A 19,363-nucleotide genomic window follows, 5' to 3' on the forward strand; every position below is an offset into this window, starting at 1 on the left:
TAGCTTGGATTCAGGTACTGGAGAAAAATATAAAGAGGCATTTAGGAGTGAAATTGATAAAATGTGATGACTTGTTGTTGCAGGTGAAAGAAGTGTCAGGTATGACGTAGGGCTTATCGGATGAGAAAACGGGGGTATGACAATAGTGCAAAGGGAAAGACTAGCAAAAGAACACGTGTGAGGAAAAAATACTAGGAATTAAATTATGAACTATGTAGGTTAAAAAAAACTTGTCTAATTGCTACTAAGGTTAAAGATATTTTTCATTTGCTTATTAGTCATTTGTGTTTTAAAATTTAAATTAATAAAATAAATTATTAATGGTTTATTATAGTGTTTCTGGTCCACTGAGGGATTTTTCTGGGGCTGATATTCCCATTATTATAAGTAACATATTCATAAAATTATTGAAATTTTACCTTATCAATCTTAATTTCTACCAAAAAAGATCTCCAGGTACTGCACATAAAGCATAATGTTTTAATAAAATACTAAGTATGTGTATTTTCAGATTTATGAAAAATATATTAGTATTCATTTTTTTTTTAAAGGTTTATTTATTTATTTGACAGAGAGATCACAAGTAGGCAGAGAGGCAGGCAGGGAGAGAGAGGAGGAAGCAGGCTCCCTGCGGAGCAGAGAGCCCGATGCGGGGCTCGATCCCAGGACCCTGAGATCATGACCTGAGCCGAAGGCAGCAGCTTAACCCACTGAGCCACCCAGGAACCCCTAGTATTCATTTTTAAGTTGAATTTTAAACTTGAGGTGGTAATATGTTGACAGAAAATGTAACACTTTGAGAATAGCTTTTACTACATACAAACGGATATACATCAGATAATGCTAAACTGATGAAAAAAAGTGATTTTGCCTAAAAGGTAAAATATTTCATTGTATTTCTCTGAAATCTATCAAATGTTTTAAGAAATCTTTTTGGTCTAGATTTGTAACGGTGGCCAGTATAATTCCATATTTTTTCTGTGTTTCAACATATACTCAGGACACAATTATAAAGGAATATTTCCTGAAAATCTCTAATAAAATTGCCTTCTAATAAAAAAACCTTCTGGGGATGGCTATAGTATAATGTTTAGATTCAATCAATATTTCTGGAATTCAGTATTTCCCCCCAAATGGCATACACATATGTACCTGAAAACTCACATAATTTATAAGCTTAATAGCACATGAAGAAGAACCAATACACTGTTTTTTTCTTGTTCTATGTTTTTGTTTTTAATCCATTAATATAAAAATGTGTTTTTAGAAAACCTGTTTCTGGTCATACCATAAAAAGTGGAACTATACTATCTCTCGCAATTAAAATAATGAGAAAACCGAACAGTGTAGGATACAACTGTTATCTAACACTGGACAACAGCGAGAGAACTGAGGTCCCCAAGAGAAGGAGAACAAATGTGATGTCTTAAATTGCTTGACTTTCTGCCTGAAGATATTTACCAGACCAAGCCACAGGGAGTGGGAACTCAAGCAGAGCACAGACAATGAGGACTTCAGTAAGATGACTACACAGAGAACAGAGTTCAAATTGCCTGAGGCATCTGGAATCTGTTTTCTGGAATAGTGGAGAAGAGGAAGCTGCACAGAGACAATCTCTAAAAATCCCCAAAGGTGCTCCTTTGAGCCTGTGGCTAAATACCAATCTGTGAATAAGTGTGGTGAGACTTTTCAAGGCTGGGAAAAGAGCAATTACATTGAGCCTGGAAACTATACAATGTCTGGAGCTCATGTAGGGTTAGAAGACATACGAGTTCTATTCAGAGAGGATAGATCCTACTGAACATACAACAGAGACTTCAGTGGAGTACCTAAAAAAAATAAAATAAAAATGTGCATATTAGAAGTGATGTTGGACTAGTCTTAGAATAAAGGCTACTCGAGATCCAGCCCAACAAAGGCTTCACAAAAGCTTCAAGAACTTAAGCTGATCTGCAATTAATGAAGCTCAACAGTAAATAAAAAGAACAAAATGAAGCCAACAAAATGAAGCTCAACAGTAAATAAAAACAATAGTCATCTAGCACTCTCACATTAACAGTGTCCAGCACCCAACCAAAAAATTACTAGATATATGAAAAAGTTCTGAAAACGTGACCCATAATCAGGCAAAAAAAAAAAAAATCTGTCAATAAAATGAGACCCAGAAATACCACAGATGATGAAATCAGCAGACCATGACTTTAAAAAAGCTATTTTATTTATATATATAATCAGTATGCACAAGAATTTAAAGAAAAACCTATAATATTAAAGAGAAAAGTAGAAACTACAAGAAAATAAGCAAATCAAATTCCTCAGAATAGAAATATAAAATATCTGAAACAATAAATTCATTAAATTGGCCTCAGGGCTGATTAGAGATTGCAAAATAACTCCGTGAACTTGATGGGAAGTTGATAGACTAGAACTACATGGAATGCAGAAAGAAAAACAAAGGCTGAAAAGATAAACAGAGTTGGGGCACCTGGGTTGCTCAGTTCTTTAAAATGTCTTCCTTCAGCTCAGGTCATGATCCCAGGGTTCTGGGATTGAACCCTGCATCAGGCTCCCTGCTCAGTAGGGAGCCTTCTTCTCCCTCCCCGTGCTTGTACTCTCTCTCTATCAAAGAAATATATAAAATCTTTTAAAAAAATGAACAGAGCATCAGTGACTCACAGGAAATACCTGGTAGACTCATACAAATGAAACTGGAATCCCAGAGAACAGGGAGTAGGCAAAAAAGTTATTTGAAGACATAATGCCCTCAATTTTTCCAAAGTTGATGAAAACCATAAACTTACTGTGTTAATCAATACAATGGGATCCAAGAAAGAAAAGTGCAAGGAAAGATCACCAAACCACATCATAATCAAACTGCTAGAATCCAATGATTAGGAGAATAATCTTAAATCTTCAAAAGGCACTTTATATATAAAGGGAAAAAAGATTACCAATTTTCTGGATATACTGTCAGAACTAATAGAAGCCAGAAGACAATGAAACATTACCTTCAAAGTGAGAAAAAAAAAAAGCATAAGCAAACAAAATATAGAATTCTATATCTAGTGAAAAGATCCTTCAGATAGGGAGGAAAAACAAATACACTGTCAGTAAAACAAAATATGAGAATTTTAGCGCCAGCAGATATGCTCTACAAGAAATGTGAAAGGACATTGTTCAGGCTGAAAGAACATGGCTCCAGGAGGAAATGGTGGATTATGTGAGGGCATGAAGAATGTTGGTTACAGATACATAAATATATATATTTTTTAAAGATTTTATTTATTTATTTGACAGAGAGAGATCACAAGTAGGCAGAGAGGCAGGCAGAGAGAGAGAGGGGGAAGCAGGCTCCCTGCTGAGCAGAGAGCCCAATGCAGGACTCGATCCCAGGACCCTGAGATCATGACCTGAGCTGAAGGCAGCGGCTTAACCCACTGAGCCACCCAGGCACCCCATAAATATTTTTTTAATTAATAAGTTCTTTATAGGATGATTGACTTTAAAGCAAAAATGATTACAACTTATTTTGGTGATTAAGACATATGAAAAAAAAAGTGACTATATGAAATGTTGAAATATGCATAATAGCACAAAGTAAGAGAAGCAGGTAAAGGGAAATACACTTTTAAGGAACTCAGATTACCTGCAAAATGGCATCATATAATTCGAAAAGAGACTGTAATAAGTTAAAAATGCATACTGTAAATCCTAAACTGGCCATTTAAGTATAAAAGAGCTATATACAGCCAACAGGCAAATAAGAGATTAAGTGGAATGTTTATTAAAAAAACAAAAACAAAACCAAAAAAAAAAACCCTCAGTCCAAGAGAAGACAGAGACATAGGGAAAAAGGATTAAAAAGGGATAGAAAACAGAAAATAATTCAATATATACATAACTATATTATGTTTAAATACATTAAGGATATTGGTTAAAAGAGAGAGACTATCAGGCCAGAGGGGGGGAAAAAGACCCCACTCTATTCAATTTAGAAGAACGCACTTTAAAAATAAAACATAGGTAGATTAAACCTAAAAGGATGGGAAAAATTAAGCACGAGACACTAGTTATAAAAAGCATGTATTGGCTGTTTCAGTATCAGATAGCATGGACTTCAGGACAAGGGATAGTTCCAGAGATAAAAAAAGATTTAAAAAAAATGCCATTTAAATTTTAATTACTTTAAATGTAAAATTCTAAATGACATTTAAAACTTATTATGTAACCATACAATCCTAAGTATGAAAGAGAGCATCAAAATGCATGAAGAAAGCTGAGATAGTTGAAAGAGTTCTTTAAATGTACTAAAAATAATTTTTAAGATGGATAATAAATATAAATACCTATATCATATTGTTTCCTTTATAAGTAATACATTAATTAAGAACATTTATTGGTATCTATTAGATGTTCAGGAAAATTACATTTTTATATAATTTACAGACAAGTTTTTTAAAAAGATAAGTATTTTTGCAAATATTTTTCTGATACTATGATTTGCATTTTAATTTTCTTCTTTTTTTTTTTTTTTAAATTTATTTGACAGACAGAGATCACAAGTAGGCAGAGAGGCAGGCAGGGGGGGGTGGGAAGCAGGCTCCCTGCTAAGCAGAGAGCCCAATGCGGGGCTCAATCCCAGGACCCTGGGACCATGACCCGAGCCGAAGGCAGAGGCTCTAACCCACTGAGCCACCCAGGTGCCCCGCGTTTTAATTTTCTTAATGGTGTCCTTTAATGAGCAATAGTTCCACTTTTGATTAACTTAAACACATTCATTTTTGGGTAAAGGGGTCGGTATTTTTGTACATCTATTGTAAAGATATCTTTGCCACCCACAATGTCTTGAAGGTTTTCTCTCATTTTTTTTTAGAAAATTTTATTCATTTATTTATTTATTTGAGAGAGAGAGAGAGAGTGAGTGCAAGCTTCAGAGCATTGAGTGGTGAGGGGTTGGGGCAGAAGGAGAGGGAGAGAGAATCTCAAGTAGACTCCTGACCAAGCCTGGAGCCCCATGTGGGAACTAGATCCAAAAATCCAAGATCATGAACTGAGTGGAAACCAAGAGTTCCACACCCTCAAACAACTGGGCCACCCAGGTAACCCTCTCTTATGTTTTTTGCTTGAAGTTTTAGAGTTTTAGCTTTTTTGTGTATATCTCCAATCCATTTTGAGTTAATTGTTGTGTATGATAAGAGGTAGGAGTTAAAGCTCAGTTTTTGCCCCTCACAAAAATATCTTTTTCTGTGTTATTTAAATATGTTGGTTGGAAGTCAGTTCATGCCCCTCTTTAATGTTTGATTTCACTATGACAATAGATTTGTCAATTTTTGTCAATTTTTGCCTAAGAGTTTTTAAGCTGAATTCCTGGGTTCATAGGATTTTAAAATTATAATGTCTTAAAGAGGAATTAAGTTATTTTTTAATTATTCTGTGACTTCTTCTTAACTCAAATAATGAATTTTCCTTTAAAATGAGTTCTGACTTGGGTGCCTGGGTAATTCAGTTGGTTAAGCATCTGCCTTCAGCTCAGGTCATGATCTCAGTGTCCTAGGATTGAGTCTTGTATCTGGCTCCTTGCTCAGCAAGGAGTTTCTTGTTTCTCCCTCTGCCCCTCTCCCAGGTCTCTCATGTATGCTCTGGTGCTCTCTCTCTCTCAAAAATGATTTAAAAACTCTTTAAAAACAGTGAGTTCTGACTTACATTACTTTGGCTCTATCAGAATTCTTTTTGTTTGTATTTTTTCTAGTATAGTTTTCCATTCTTTGATTTTTAGTTTTTTTGAATCTTACATGAACACCATATACCTGAGTTACATTTTTAAAACCCATCTGATAATTTTTGTATTTTAAACAGAAATTTTTTAAATGTTTAAGATTAAAGATTTAAGATTAAATGTTAAAAACATTTTTTAAATGTTTAAGATTGTGGTATGTTTTGTTTTATTTATACCATCTTATTTTATGCTTTCTTTTCTCCTTTTTGCTGTGTATTTCTGTTATTTTTCTCCTAATCTTGTAGTCTTACTGATTGAATTTTGAAAATTTAATTTTAAAAATTATATTTGGTTATTTGACTATGTCTTTTAGTCAATTTTGTTTATTCTTATTTTTAAATCCCTTTTTCATATTTTAAAACTTAACTGTTTTTGTATTTTCTGTATATGATCCAAATACATATCTAATTCTGCTCTCCCTTATTTTTACTGCATCTATTTCCTTTTGTCTTTCCTGAACATTTTTTTACTACAAAATTATATTTGTTGAACCTTATAAAATTCCTTTGAGGCCTGGTTTGAAAGTGCATTATTTCAAAAAGGATTTGAATTTGTATATGCCTGCCCCCTTGGTAATTCATTAAAATAAATGTCTTGGAGTTTTGGACTTTGGGTAAATTCGTGCTATAAAGCCATAGAACATTTGCTTTTGGTTTGGAATCTTAAAAGAAGTTCATTTTCTACTTCCACTGAGTACCAAAGTTAATACATACACATTTCCTTTCGTTCTCCTTTTATGGTGCAAATGCATTTCTATGTCTCCTTCACACTGAGCTTGTAGTCCTTTGGGGACTTGCTTTATGTAGGTGTCTCTTGTTCAAGCCTCTACTTTATAAAGCCTCAGGCTTTGTTTTCTGTCCACGGTCTGCCTTGGAGCTCAAAATCTAAACTGGTCACCAGGTTTAATAATAAGTGAGATTTCAGTCAGGCTAATATACTGGCTTCCTGTTCTAACTTTGTTTTTAGCATGTGAGTGTTCCTTAATTTCTTTTCATTTTAGAAGTAACTTTAAAATGTGTTTTTTTCCCTCCTCTTCTAATTTGCTCAACATTTAAAATTTTTCTTAATGAAAAGTTTTTCCATAGTGGTTTGTATGCAAAACTGCAGGCGAGGTAAGTGGGCCCATATGACCTTTATTTTTTTAGGCTTTTAAATGTCCTAAGCTATAATGATTTTGTAAAGCTATAATGTATAGTCCATCTGAACTCCTACCCATTTTAGACTTTCTCATTAATTTTTAACAAAACAATTGAGCCATGATATTCAGAAGTACAGATAATGATTATGTATAGGAATACAACTCAGAGAGTAATGAAAAAGAATAATTGTATTCTTTTAGGGGAATTAATTGTCCCCTTTGAGATAATATATAGCTTTATGTAGATGAGTTAATTTGTTAAAGAATGATCAGCTTGCCAGGAAATAATCTATTTTTCCTTATGCTATTTCAGAAAAAAGATGATTTTTCAATAACTTCCTTCCAGTGCCTGAAGAGGTCTTTAAGAAATGTGCTTTATGATATGTATTCTCTATAATAGACTTGAAATCTAATATTTGAGACTTAAAATCTAGGATTTAAATACTGCATCATTTTTCCCCAAATTTGTCCCCATCCATGCATGCTAGCTCACTAAATGCCATTTATTTGCCCAGTTGTTTAATCCAGAAACCTAAAAGTCATCCTTGAATCTTGTCTTCTATCAACACATCCATTTGCAAAAGTTTCATGTGCTCAACTTCTTCAGTGTCTCTAGAAGCCATTGGGTTCTTTCCATTCCCATTCTTTGATAGGATTATGCAAGTGGTCACTTTGTCTTCATTCTTGCACCCTTCCCTTAATTCATCAGGAAAAGTGATTTCCTCAGTTGAGAAGAAAACTTAGTGGGGTTCTTGAATAAACATAGCAACACATTATATTTTCAACCCTAATCTCTTTAGTAGTATTTATGAGTGTTCAAGAGCACTCATGCTGTTTCCTTGTAAAGTAAAAGACCCTAGAAACTTAGGCCTAATTCTAAGTACAAAGAAAACTGACAATAATGAGGCCAGATACTTAACACAGACATGTGATTCCATATTAAATTAATTTTCTTTTCAGAAGAAAAAGTAGTTTGAATATTTATGTTTAGAGATATGCATCAGGGAAAGAAGATGGGATCTGGAGGTAGTAATAAGAGAAGAAAACTATCTTTTCATAATTTGTATTCTCCTGAGTTAGCTGTACACAATTGTTCTCATTAATTAAGACAAGGAGGAAAGAAGGGAGTTTGGGGGGGGAAGTTCAAAGACAACGTGTTCATATATGACATGTATCCTAAAATCACAAATGTATTACTGTGAGACACTATGAATAAAAAAGAAAAAGTAAAAAGGAACACTAGGAATCAGATACTATGGCCACACTGCCTGGTTTGAAATTCAAGATCACAGCTTTTTTAGATGTATGATCTTGGGAAAGAAACTTAAAACTCTCTTTTCCTCTAGTCTCTGATTAAAGAAATATATATATAGTGATGTCTACTTCATAGAGATGTGAAGATTCACTTAACAGATATAGTTAATGAACTGGCCCATGACTAATTACTATACAAGTATGAACCATCTTTTCTTAATTAAAATTCACTCATTATTACTTTCTGTGTGCCAGAGTTTGCTTGAGGTTTTCCTAGTGAAGCTCTGTGCAACAGGATCTCTGCCTTCAGAATTAACTATGGAGATCCACAGTGTAAAAGCCCACATGTGGACAGATTAGACAACTCAGACAATGATGGTGATAAATACTCCAAAGGAGAGTAAGCAGGACAGGGCAGCAGTGGTTATGGAGGGAAAGTGATACATTTGAGTAACTGACAGGACTCACTGATGCATTAACGTGGTAAAGACAGTCATCAAGGAGAACTAGTGCTAGTATAAACTACTGGATAGAAATTAGGGACTGTGGGGGGATAAATAATGTCCCGCAAGAAGGTAACCATGTCCTAAAAAATACACACAATACAAAAAGTTCTTTGCATGTAGAAATCTGTCACAGGGAAAACTGGAAAATTTACAAATGTGGAAATGAAACAACACACTCAAAAATCCAGTGGATCAAAGAAGACATTACAAGGGGAAGTTAGAAAAAATCTTGAGACAAATGGATATGAAAACCCAACACAGTAAAATGCAGAGGAGACAGCAAAAGAAGTGTGATGGGGGAAATTTAGAGCAACAAACACATGAAAAGAGAAGACAGATCTCGGGGTGCTGGGTGGCTCATTAAGTCTCTGACTCTTCATTTTGGCTGAGGTCATGATCTCAGGTTTATGAGATGGAGCCGTGCATCAGGTTCCTCACAGAGCATGAAGCTTGCTTAAGATTCTCTCTCTCCCTCTCCTTCTGCCCCTACCTCCCCCCGCCACATGTGTATGCCCTCTCATTCTCTTTCAAAACTAAAACAAAAACAAAAACAAAAAAACAAACAAAACAAAACAAAACCAATCCAAATTAACAACCTAACTTTACAACTTTAAGGAACAAAACTTGAGTTGTATTGACTAAGAAAGCAAAAAAAAAAAGAGAGAGAGACAACTAAAAAGTCAGAAATGAAAGTGGGGATATTACAGCTGATACTGCAGAAATAAAAAGAATTATAAGAAAGTCATTATAAATAATCCTCAGATTATAAGAAAGTTATTATAAATAATCCTCAGACCAGTCAGAATGGCTAGTATCAAACAGACAATAACAAGCTTTGGCGAGGATGCAGAGATAAAGAAAACCTCGTGCACTGTTGGTGGGAGAATAAACAGTGCAGCCACTCTGGAAAACATTATGGAGAGTCCTCAGAAAATTAAAGATAGAAATTCCATATAAGCCAGTAATTCTACCTTTGGGTATTTACCCAAAGAAAATGAAAACACTAATTCTTAAAGATATCTGCATCCCAGTGTTTACTGTGTTTATTGCAACACTATTTATAATATCTAAGATATGGAAGTAACCTGTGTCCATCAATAGATAAATGGATAAAGAAGATACAGTGTGTGCATGTGTGCGTGTGTGTGTATGTGTGTGTGTGTGTAACAGAATATTACTCACCCATAAAAAACAAACTCTTCTCATTTTTGACAACACAGGTGGACCTAGAGGATATTATGCTCATTGAAATAAGTCAGACAAAGAGAGACAATGTGATTTCATTTATATGCAGAGTTACAAACAAACAAGCAAACAAAAAGAGAAATGGAAACAGACTCATAAACACAGAGAGTACACTGGAAGCTGTGGGTGGTAGAGGGATGAATGAAATAGTAAAGAGGATTAAGAAGTACCAACTTCCAGTTACAAAATAAGTTATGGGGATTAAAAGTGGAGCATGGGGAATATAGTCAAGTTCACTAAAATAACTGTATGGTGACAGACGGCAACTTCATTTGTCATGGAGAGCCTTGTGCAATGTATAAAACTGTTAAATCACTATATTGTGCACCTGAAACTAATATAACATTGTATGTCAACTATACCTCAACAAAAATTTTAAAAAATCTGTATGCTAACAAATTGTATAACCTAAATGAAATGTACAAATTCCTAGAAACACAAAGCTTACAAAGACTGAATCACAAAGAAATAGAAATCCTAAAAATATCTACAATTAGTAAGGACACTGAATCAATAATCAAAAATATCCCCCCAAAAAGAAGCGCTGGATGTTATGGTTGCACTAGCAAACTCTACAAAACATTTAAAGAACTAACATCAATCTTCATATTCTCCAAGAAGTGAATTGGAGGGAAGACTTCCTAACATACAGTTTGAGGTGTAACTCTTTCCTTGCTACCAAAGCCAGACAAAAACACACAGATACAAAAACAAAACTACAGACCAATTTCTCTTATGAACACCGATACAAAAATTCTCAATAAAGCAGCAAACCGAATTTACCAATATGAAAGGCATTCAAATCAGAGAAGAAGAAATACAATCATTTCTGATTGCAGATGATACGATCTTCTTTCTATGTAGAAAACCCTAAAGATTCTACACAGACATACAAGAGAGCCTGTTTTAAAAGTCACATGATACAAAGTCAACACAAAGAAAGGTAGCTGCATTTCTATATATTAGCAATGTAAAATCTGAAAAGGAAATTAAGAAAGCAATCCATGTACAATAATATCAAAAATAATTAACTCAATTGACGGGGTAAAAGACTTATACAATAACAAAAACCAGAACACACTCCTGAAAGAATTAAAGAAGACATAAATAAATGGAAACACATCCCAGGTTCATGGATTGGAAGACTTAGTACTGTTAAGATGTCAATGTTATCAAATTTTGATCTACAAATTCAGTGCAATCCTTACCAAATTTCCAATGGCCTTTTTTACAGAAATAATTAAACCTTTCTAAAATTCATATGGAATTTCAAGTAACCTCGAATAACCAGAACAAACCGGAAAAAGAGGAACAAAGTTGGCGATTCACACTTCCTGATATGAAAACTTACTGGAAAGCTAGTGTAATCAAAACAGTGTGCTGCTGACATAAAAACAGATACATACATAAACAATGAATGCTGGAACACTGAAAAGAAATAAAATAAAATAAAATGAAAACAAAACAAAACAAAAAAACAGACATATAGACAAATGAAATAGAATAGAGATTTCAGATATAAGCCTTTGCATACGGAGCCAAATGACTTTCTGCAAGGGTGCCAGGATTGTTCAACAGAGAAAGAACACTCTTTCTGTCAGTGGTACTGGGAAAACGGAGTATCCACATGCAGAAAAATGAAGTTGTACACTTGACTAACTCTATCTACAAAAATTAACTCAAAATGGATCAAAGATCTAAATGTAAGACCTGAAACCATAAAAGTCTTAGAAGCAAACATAAGGCAAAAGCTTTACAATATTGAATTCAGCAGTGACTCCTTGGACATGGCACCAAAGACACAGGTGATAAAAGAAAAACAGATAAACTTCATGAAAATAAAAAACTTTTGTGTATCAAAAGATACCAGTAACAGAATGGGAAAAAATATTTGAAATCATTTATCTCATAAGGGGTTAATATCCAGAAAATCCAACGACCTCCTAAAACTTATCGTCATCAACAGCCACAATGAATCAAGTAACTTATTTCAAAAATGGACAGAAGACTTGAATAGACATTTCTTCATAGAAGATATGTAAATGTCCAAGAAGTACATGAAAAGATTTTCAGTTTCACTAATCATTAGGAAGGTGCAAAACAAAACCACAAAAATCACCTCATACCCATTAGGATGGCTACTACCAGGATAAAGGGAAAACCTCAAGAGTTGGTAAGAACTGGGGCACTGGGTGCCTCAGTCAGTTAAACATTTGTCTTCGGCTTAGGTCAAGATCCCAGGACCCTGGGATCGAGTCCTGTGTGGGACTCCCTACTTAGTGGGCAGCCTTGTTCTTCTCCCTCTGCCCCTCCCCACTGCTACTGTTTGCTCTCTCTCTCTTGCTTTCTATCTCTCTCAAATAAATAAATAAAATATATTTTTTTAAAGAGTTAGTAAAAAAATACAGAAACTGGAACCCTTGCACACTGTTGGTGGTAATGAAAAATAATGCAGAACTGTGGAAAAGGGTGTGGCCATTAAAAAAAAATAGAAATAGAATTACCATAAGATACAGAAATTCTACCTCTGGGAATCTACTCAAAAGAATGAAAAGCTGGATCTTGAAGAGACATCTGTACAATCTGTACACCCATGTTCACAATAGTATTATTCACAACAGCTAACAAATGGAAGCAGCCCAAGTATCCATGAATGAATGAATTGATAAGCAAAATGTGGTCTATACATATAATGAAATATTATTTGGCCTTAAAAAGGAAAGAAATTTTGATACATACAATAGCATGATTAATTCTTGAGAACATTATCTCAAGTGATATATGATAGTCACAAAAGAACAGTTATTATTGTTATGAAAGAACAAAAGAAGAGATTCTGCGTATAGAGAATATCCACATTTGCAGAGTGGTCAAATTCATGAAGATAGAAAGCCTTGGTGGCTACCAAGGGATGGGAGGAGAAGGGAATGGAGAGTTACCATTAATGGAGACAGAGTTTCAGTTTTGCAAGATGAGAACCATTTTGGAGTTGGATGGCAGTGGTGGGTGTAAAACAAAGTGATACACTCAGAGCAACTGAAATGTACACTTAACATAGTTAAGATGGTAAATTTTATGTTGCATGTATTTCAACTCAGTTAAAAAATAAATGCTATTAAGGAAAAAAAAAAAAAAGATACCAGTTTCTGAATCCCTGGAACCTACAAATGCCAACTTATATGGCAAATAAATAAATAACTTGGCAGATATGATTAAGGATCTTGACATGGGGAGATTATTCTGGATAGTCCAAGTGGGTCTGAAATACAATCACATGTGTCCTTATAAGAGGTAGGAGGAGAGAGCTTTGAAGATAGAAAAACAGGAGGTGTCAAAGACACTAGGGAGGCAGGCAGTGGAATGATGCGGTCACAAGCCAAAGAATGCTAGCCGCTGCCAGGAGCTGGAGAAGGCAAGGAATAGGATCTCCAGAGAGAGGAGAAGGCAAGGAATAGGATCTCCAGAGAGAGCACAGCTTTGCAGATGCCTTGATTTTTGGTCCAGTGAAACCATTATGGCCTCCAGAACTGTGAGAGAATACGTTTAAAACACTAGATGAGTGATACTTGATAGAGAAGTCCTAAGACACTCATACAGTGACACAGATTATAGCAGGGTACACTGAAGGAGGAAGAAGTTTCAGCATGGGGTGGGAATACAATTTTTGACTTAGAGTTATTATTTCTGAGGTACACAAGAAATTTGATAATTTATACCCAATAAACATGTCAAGCAATGGAGCTAGATGGGATACCCTAGGGAGACAAGACAGCAAGGAAGGGGGCAGGGCCCAGGCTTGAAACCCACAGTACGGGAACATGGAGAAAACATGTAGGGAAAGAGAATCCATCGGAAGAGACCAGTAAGGGACATCCAATGAAGCAGGGAGCCTCAAGTCTTCCAAGTCAAAAGAAGAAAGTATTGAATGAATGGTGACCATTGGATGTATTAATATGGAGGCATTTACTGACCTTATATTAACGCCCTTTGACAGAAGGGAGACAGAAACAAGACTGGATTGGTCGAAGAGCCTAGGAAGTAAGGAATTAGAGCATGGAGATGCCCCATTTGTAAAACCGGCTTGTTCTTTTAGCCACATTTGTTAAGTTATTAAAAATCATAGTACAAGGGGCACCTGGGTGGCTCAGTAGGTTAAGCCACTGCCTTCGGCTCAGGTCATGATCTCAGAGTGCTGGGATCGAGTCCCGCATCGGGCTCTCTGCTCAGCGGGGAGCCTGCTTTCCTCTCTCTCTCTCTGCCTGCCTCTCCATCTACTTGTGATTTCTCTCTGTCAAATAAATAAATAAAATCTTTAAAAAATATATCATAGTTCAATATCAAGTTTTACATAATACCAGAACATTCCATTTGAGACATCCATATTCCTTTCCAGTTTGGAAAAAAGAAAACATATTCCCACGTGTAAGAGCCAATTGTTGGCTATTGAATGAATATCCTGAAATTGTCCAGGTTTCACACAGTGTCTCCAAAAGCCGGGGATTAGTTTTAATCACACTTTGGATATCTGGGATGATTCACTTGCACTTAAAATGAATTTAAAAACCTAGCTGGTAAAAGTAAATGAAATGAAATTAATTAGTAATAACAAACTAATGAGTGTGTCACATGACAAAGGATTTCTTTCACACTCCCCTTTCCTCATATTTTCCTACTCCTAGAAAGCAAACCCTAATGAGAAAAGTAATTCAATCCAAGAGCAGACTATTTTTAATGTTGCAAAGTAGAAACAATCATATAATATTGGGTTATTTTCCATGTACAAAGGGTTTCCCTTGGGATATTATTTCTTTTGAGAAAGAATAATGAGAACATTATTTCTGTTAAGAAAAAAAGAGACATGTAGGCTTTCTTTAAAGATAATGTAAATACAATGTTTAAATTCTGGGAGAAGCTTTACTCTTTTATCAGACCTAATCACATTAGATCCCTTTATCCAGGGATGCCATGACTACAGACAATCATTTCACATGACTTAATGGGTTTTTAATTTTGATATATAAACAATACATATTTTGGCAACTGTGTACTTTGTTTTACATATTTAAAATCACTAGCCTAATTAAAAGAGCTGAAACAATTCTTTCTGCATACAACATTAAAAAATTTAAAATACTCTCTTCATAGGTGAAAATACCTTAAGTGAGGCAAGAGACAGTTCCCCTTAAGAGATTAAATCTGTTCAGTATATCAGAATGTTTTTGAGAATCCCACAAGATTTTCTATTTGTAAAGTAATCATTCATATATATGTATATATATACACATATATATGCATTTGCACATGCAATAAATATATGTGTATTTATGTAAAAACAAATATATTTATGAAATATATATGTGCATATGTATGAAATAAAACACACCTAAACCCTCCAATGAATTTTTTTTTTTAAAACTTGGACTAACATGTGGAAGCAATTTATACTCTCCCAAAAACATAGACAACCAGATTGCTTTTGCTCTGGTAAGTCCCTGGGAGAGAAGGAAAGAAATTCCTACTTGATATGACAGGAGGTGCTTCCTGGGAAGTTCAAACATGTAACTAGAAACAGACTGATGTCCTCGTCATCAGACAACTGTCAGGGTGGAGGGAGGGGGACTCGTACTTGGATTGGCTCTGTGTCAGGTTACCTAAATAGCTATGTGCCGGCTTTTCCTCCACAACTTTGATTCTTCTTGCTCCAGCAGGTATCACCAGCACTTCTACATAACCTGTAAGAGTCCATAAAACAAGAAATAAATCACGAGTTCTTTTAAAATCTCTTTTCTTTCTTTTTTTTTTTTTTTTAAAGATTTTATTTATTTGACAGACAGAGATCACAAGTAGACAGAGAGGCAGGCAGAGAAAGAGGAGGAAGCAGGCTCACTGAGGAGCAGAGAGCCTGATGCGGGGCTCGATCCCAGAACCCTGGGATCATGACCTGAGCCGAAGGCAGAGGCTTTAACCCACTGAGCCACCCAGTCGCCCCAAGATCTCTTTTCTTAATTGACTTGCCGCCCCCCCTCCTTTCCTTTTGGTTTTGGTTTTTGTTATGAAATTTCAATAATATGCAAAGAAAGAAAGTTGTATATAAAAGCTGTCATAATTTCAAGTGGAGAATTTTCTTGGAAATATGTTGAGTCTATGGCACTATTATAAGGGCAAGCATGCAATTGTATGTTATGTTAAAAAAAAAAAAAGCAAAGTTCATTGATAGCTTATGAAGTAGAATGAGAAAAAGCACAATTGTCCAGCCCATTCAGAAACACAGTAGATCTTGGAACAAAGCAAATAACCTCAGATTTTGTTCATGAAACCCCTTTAAGTTAGAATGTGTGGGGAAGAAGGAAATGCAGCTGGAGAGAATACAGCGGGCGGGATCAAGTCTGGGTAGCTGAGTGTAGGACAAGAGACACCAAGTACTCCCTTAGGAAACTAACAAAGGGTTTGGAAACTGGGGCTGAAGACAAGTAAGTGTCAGGCCACACCAAGAAATCTGGCGTCACCCTGAACGTATCAAGGTGAATTGGGATAAATCGGAGGGGGGAGACGAACCATGAGAGACTGTGGACTCTGAGAAACAAACTGAGGGTTTTGGAGGGGAGGGGGTGGGAGAATGGGTGAGACTGGTGGTGGGTATTATGGAAGGGATGTGTTGCATGGAGCACTGGGTGTGGTGCATAAACCATGAATCTTGGAATGCTGAAAAAATAAAATTAAATAAAAAAAAATAAAAAACAGCTAGAAGGAAGACACATTTAGATGTTTCTTAGGAAAGATTTTTCAGCAGAGGTTACGAATGTAATAAAATGAAATAAGATAATAAAATAAAATGAGACAGAAGAGAGTGTGCAGAAGAAGTAAAAATTAAGACTTTAGTGAAGAATAGGATAGACACCTTATAGCTGAATAGTTACATCTTAAATTATAAAACATATGATATATGTAATAATATTTAATATTCTTCTCAATATCTGGGTAATTCCATATATCTGATGAGAGTCTAACTTCAAAGTTAGGGGGTTTTTTTTTGGAATTTTTAAAAAAGTTTTTATTTAAATTCCAGATAGATAACATACAGTGTAATATTAGTTCCAGGTGTAGAATTTAGTGATTCATCACGTACATACAACACCCAGTGATCATCCCTACAATTACCCTCCTTAATGTCCATGGATGATGGGCAAAGTTAGTTTTAAAAAGTTAGTTTCACAATAGGGGTGCCTGGTGGCTCAGTGGGTTAAAGCCTCTGCCTTCAGCTCAAGTCATGATCCCAGGGTCCTGGGATCAAGCCCAGGACCCTGGGATCATGACTCTGCTCAGCAGGGAGCCTGTTTCCTCCTCTCTCTCTGCCTGCTTCTCTGCCTACTTGTGATCTCTGTCTGTCAAATAAATAATTAAAAAATCTTTAAAAAAAAAAAAAGGCACCATATCGAATCCCAGAATTGTCATCTGTTGCCTAATTATTCAAATTCCTGAAAAGGTTTACAATTATTGGTACATAGCCAAAGGTAGCATACACCCCACCTAGGGGCAGTGGCTGGAATTTGGGGCATGCGCTTTTCGAATAATAATTTCTATTAGCAAATGCTGCTCATCCAATTTAACCATTTTTAGTAACACCAAACCACACAAGCACTATCACTTTGATACATGAACAAAATAGGCAGTCATGAAAATAGAAACAAATGCTTATTGCCAATTTATACACAAAAGTACGGTAAGAAGATCTGGGCACTCAGTGAGCTCATAATGAAACTGGAAAGAAAAGGCAAAAATACCCTGCACAAATATGACTTCAAAAAACTTCCAAAATTAAGTAAAAGAGATCAAATGCAAGATGATATGGTTAATTCCCTGCTTAGGAATATAAACCCATGTTTCAACTGTCCTCTTAACCTGATCACATCTCACTCGAAAGGTTCACTGCTATTTTTAATTCAGAGAAGTGGGATTTTTTTTTTCTGGTTTTCCTTTTAAAGTGTTATATACATGACTCATGTTTGAGAAACACTGGCATCAGCTAGAATCACTCTAATTCACAAAACATTTCAGAGAGTCAAGGAAAGCTTCACCAAAAAGTAAACAGACGAACCGTCTCTGAAGAATGGGCAGGATTTGGATATGTATAGAAAAAGTATGAGTTCGCTGTATGAAAGGGAAAGTAAGAGACAGTAATATTTTTAGTAGAATGTCAATAAAATAATTCTGTCAGAAAGAGGAGATGTTAGAATATGTCTCTGCTAAAGAGGGTTTTAATGCATGCCCAAGACACTGAATTGATTCATGTGAACAATGGCTTGGGAAAGCTTTTTAAATTAAATTAAATTAATTTATTTATTTATTTGACAGAGACAGAGAGAGAGAGAGAGATCAATCACAAGTAGGTAGAAAGGCAGGCAGAGAGAGAGGGGAAAGCAGGCTCCCCGCCGAGCAGAGAGCCCTATGAAGGGTTTGATCCCAGGACCTTGAGATCATGACCTGAGCCAAAGGCAGAGGCTCAACCCACTGAGCCATCCAGGCACTCCTGGCTTGGAGAAGCTTTATCTGACAGCAGTATTCAGGATGCCTGGGGATATAGTTGTACATAACAGTTACCAGGAAGCTAATGTAAAAATCCCAGGAATATGAGAGGCTAAGGAAGAAAGTCTATAGGGCCCTGTGAAGAAAAAAAAAAAAAAAATTCTGAACTTGATAACCAGTAGAAAGTGGGGAAATTAACACTGAACACAAATGCATTCTTCTTACTTCTGTGAGAATGCAGCCATAGTTTGTAAGAACATGGAAGTCAAGTTTTGGTAGTAATCTGATAAGTTTGACTTTGCAATTTGTACTTAATAAAACCACGTAACACACTAGTAAAAATATCTGCTAAGAACTGTGGAACATCTAGAACTCCAGACAAAAATCAGATGAGGGGACTAATTTTGTGAGGCAGTAATATCAGCTATGAAAGTAACTGGAGAAAACGAAGAGAAGGACTCAACCTAGGACAGCCATAGTTTTCAACAGGCTGAAAATAAAATAAAAAAGAATCCAGAGAAGGAATCATCACAAGAAGATGGAGATCTGACTGTTTTGGTGAGATGGAATCCTATGGATTGGATTATCTCTAGCAGAGCTGTTGGTCAGTGGTGTCAAAAGCTATATAATAATCAAAGAGAAAGGTGACAACGGATAGCCCATCAGATGTTACAATCAAGAGGTGACTGTTCATCTCTGAGCAAAGGAATTTAGTAAAGTATTTGGAGATGATGTTAAATTTCAGGATGTTAAGAAAGAAGAGTGGAGAGAAAGAGAGAAATGGAGTAACTGTCAATTCCTATTTGGGTTTAGCAGTAAACTCAGGAGTTTGCTGTGCATTAGGACACCAGTTATATCTAAGTTCATAGACTCATCTGGAGCAATTCTCTATTACTCAGCTGGAATGGCTTAAAGGACAGA

General features: G+C 35.5%; 1 protein-coding gene across 1 annotated transcript in view; it reads right to left on the minus strand.

The window, feature by feature from the left end:
• The window catches only part of ADAMTS19 (ADAM metallopeptidase with thrombospondin type 1 motif 19), a 244,146-nt gene that overhangs the window by 47,743 nt on the left and 177,040 nt on the right, over positions 1 to 19,363 (minus strand). Inside the window, exon 16 of the mRNA XM_044228322.1 lies at positions 15,571 to 15,651. Within this exon, the coding sequence (XP_044084257.1) occupies positions 15,571 to 15,651 (81 nt within the window). The remainder of the gene's footprint in view (positions 1 to 15,570; positions 15,652 to 19,363) is intronic.

This window comes from Neovison vison, chromosome 1 (assembly GCF_020171115.1).
Source record: "Neovison vison isolate M4711 chromosome 1, ASM_NN_V1, whole genome shotgun sequence".
Lineage (NCBI taxonomy): Eukaryota > Metazoa > Chordata > Mammalia > Carnivora > Mustelidae > Neogale > Neogale vison.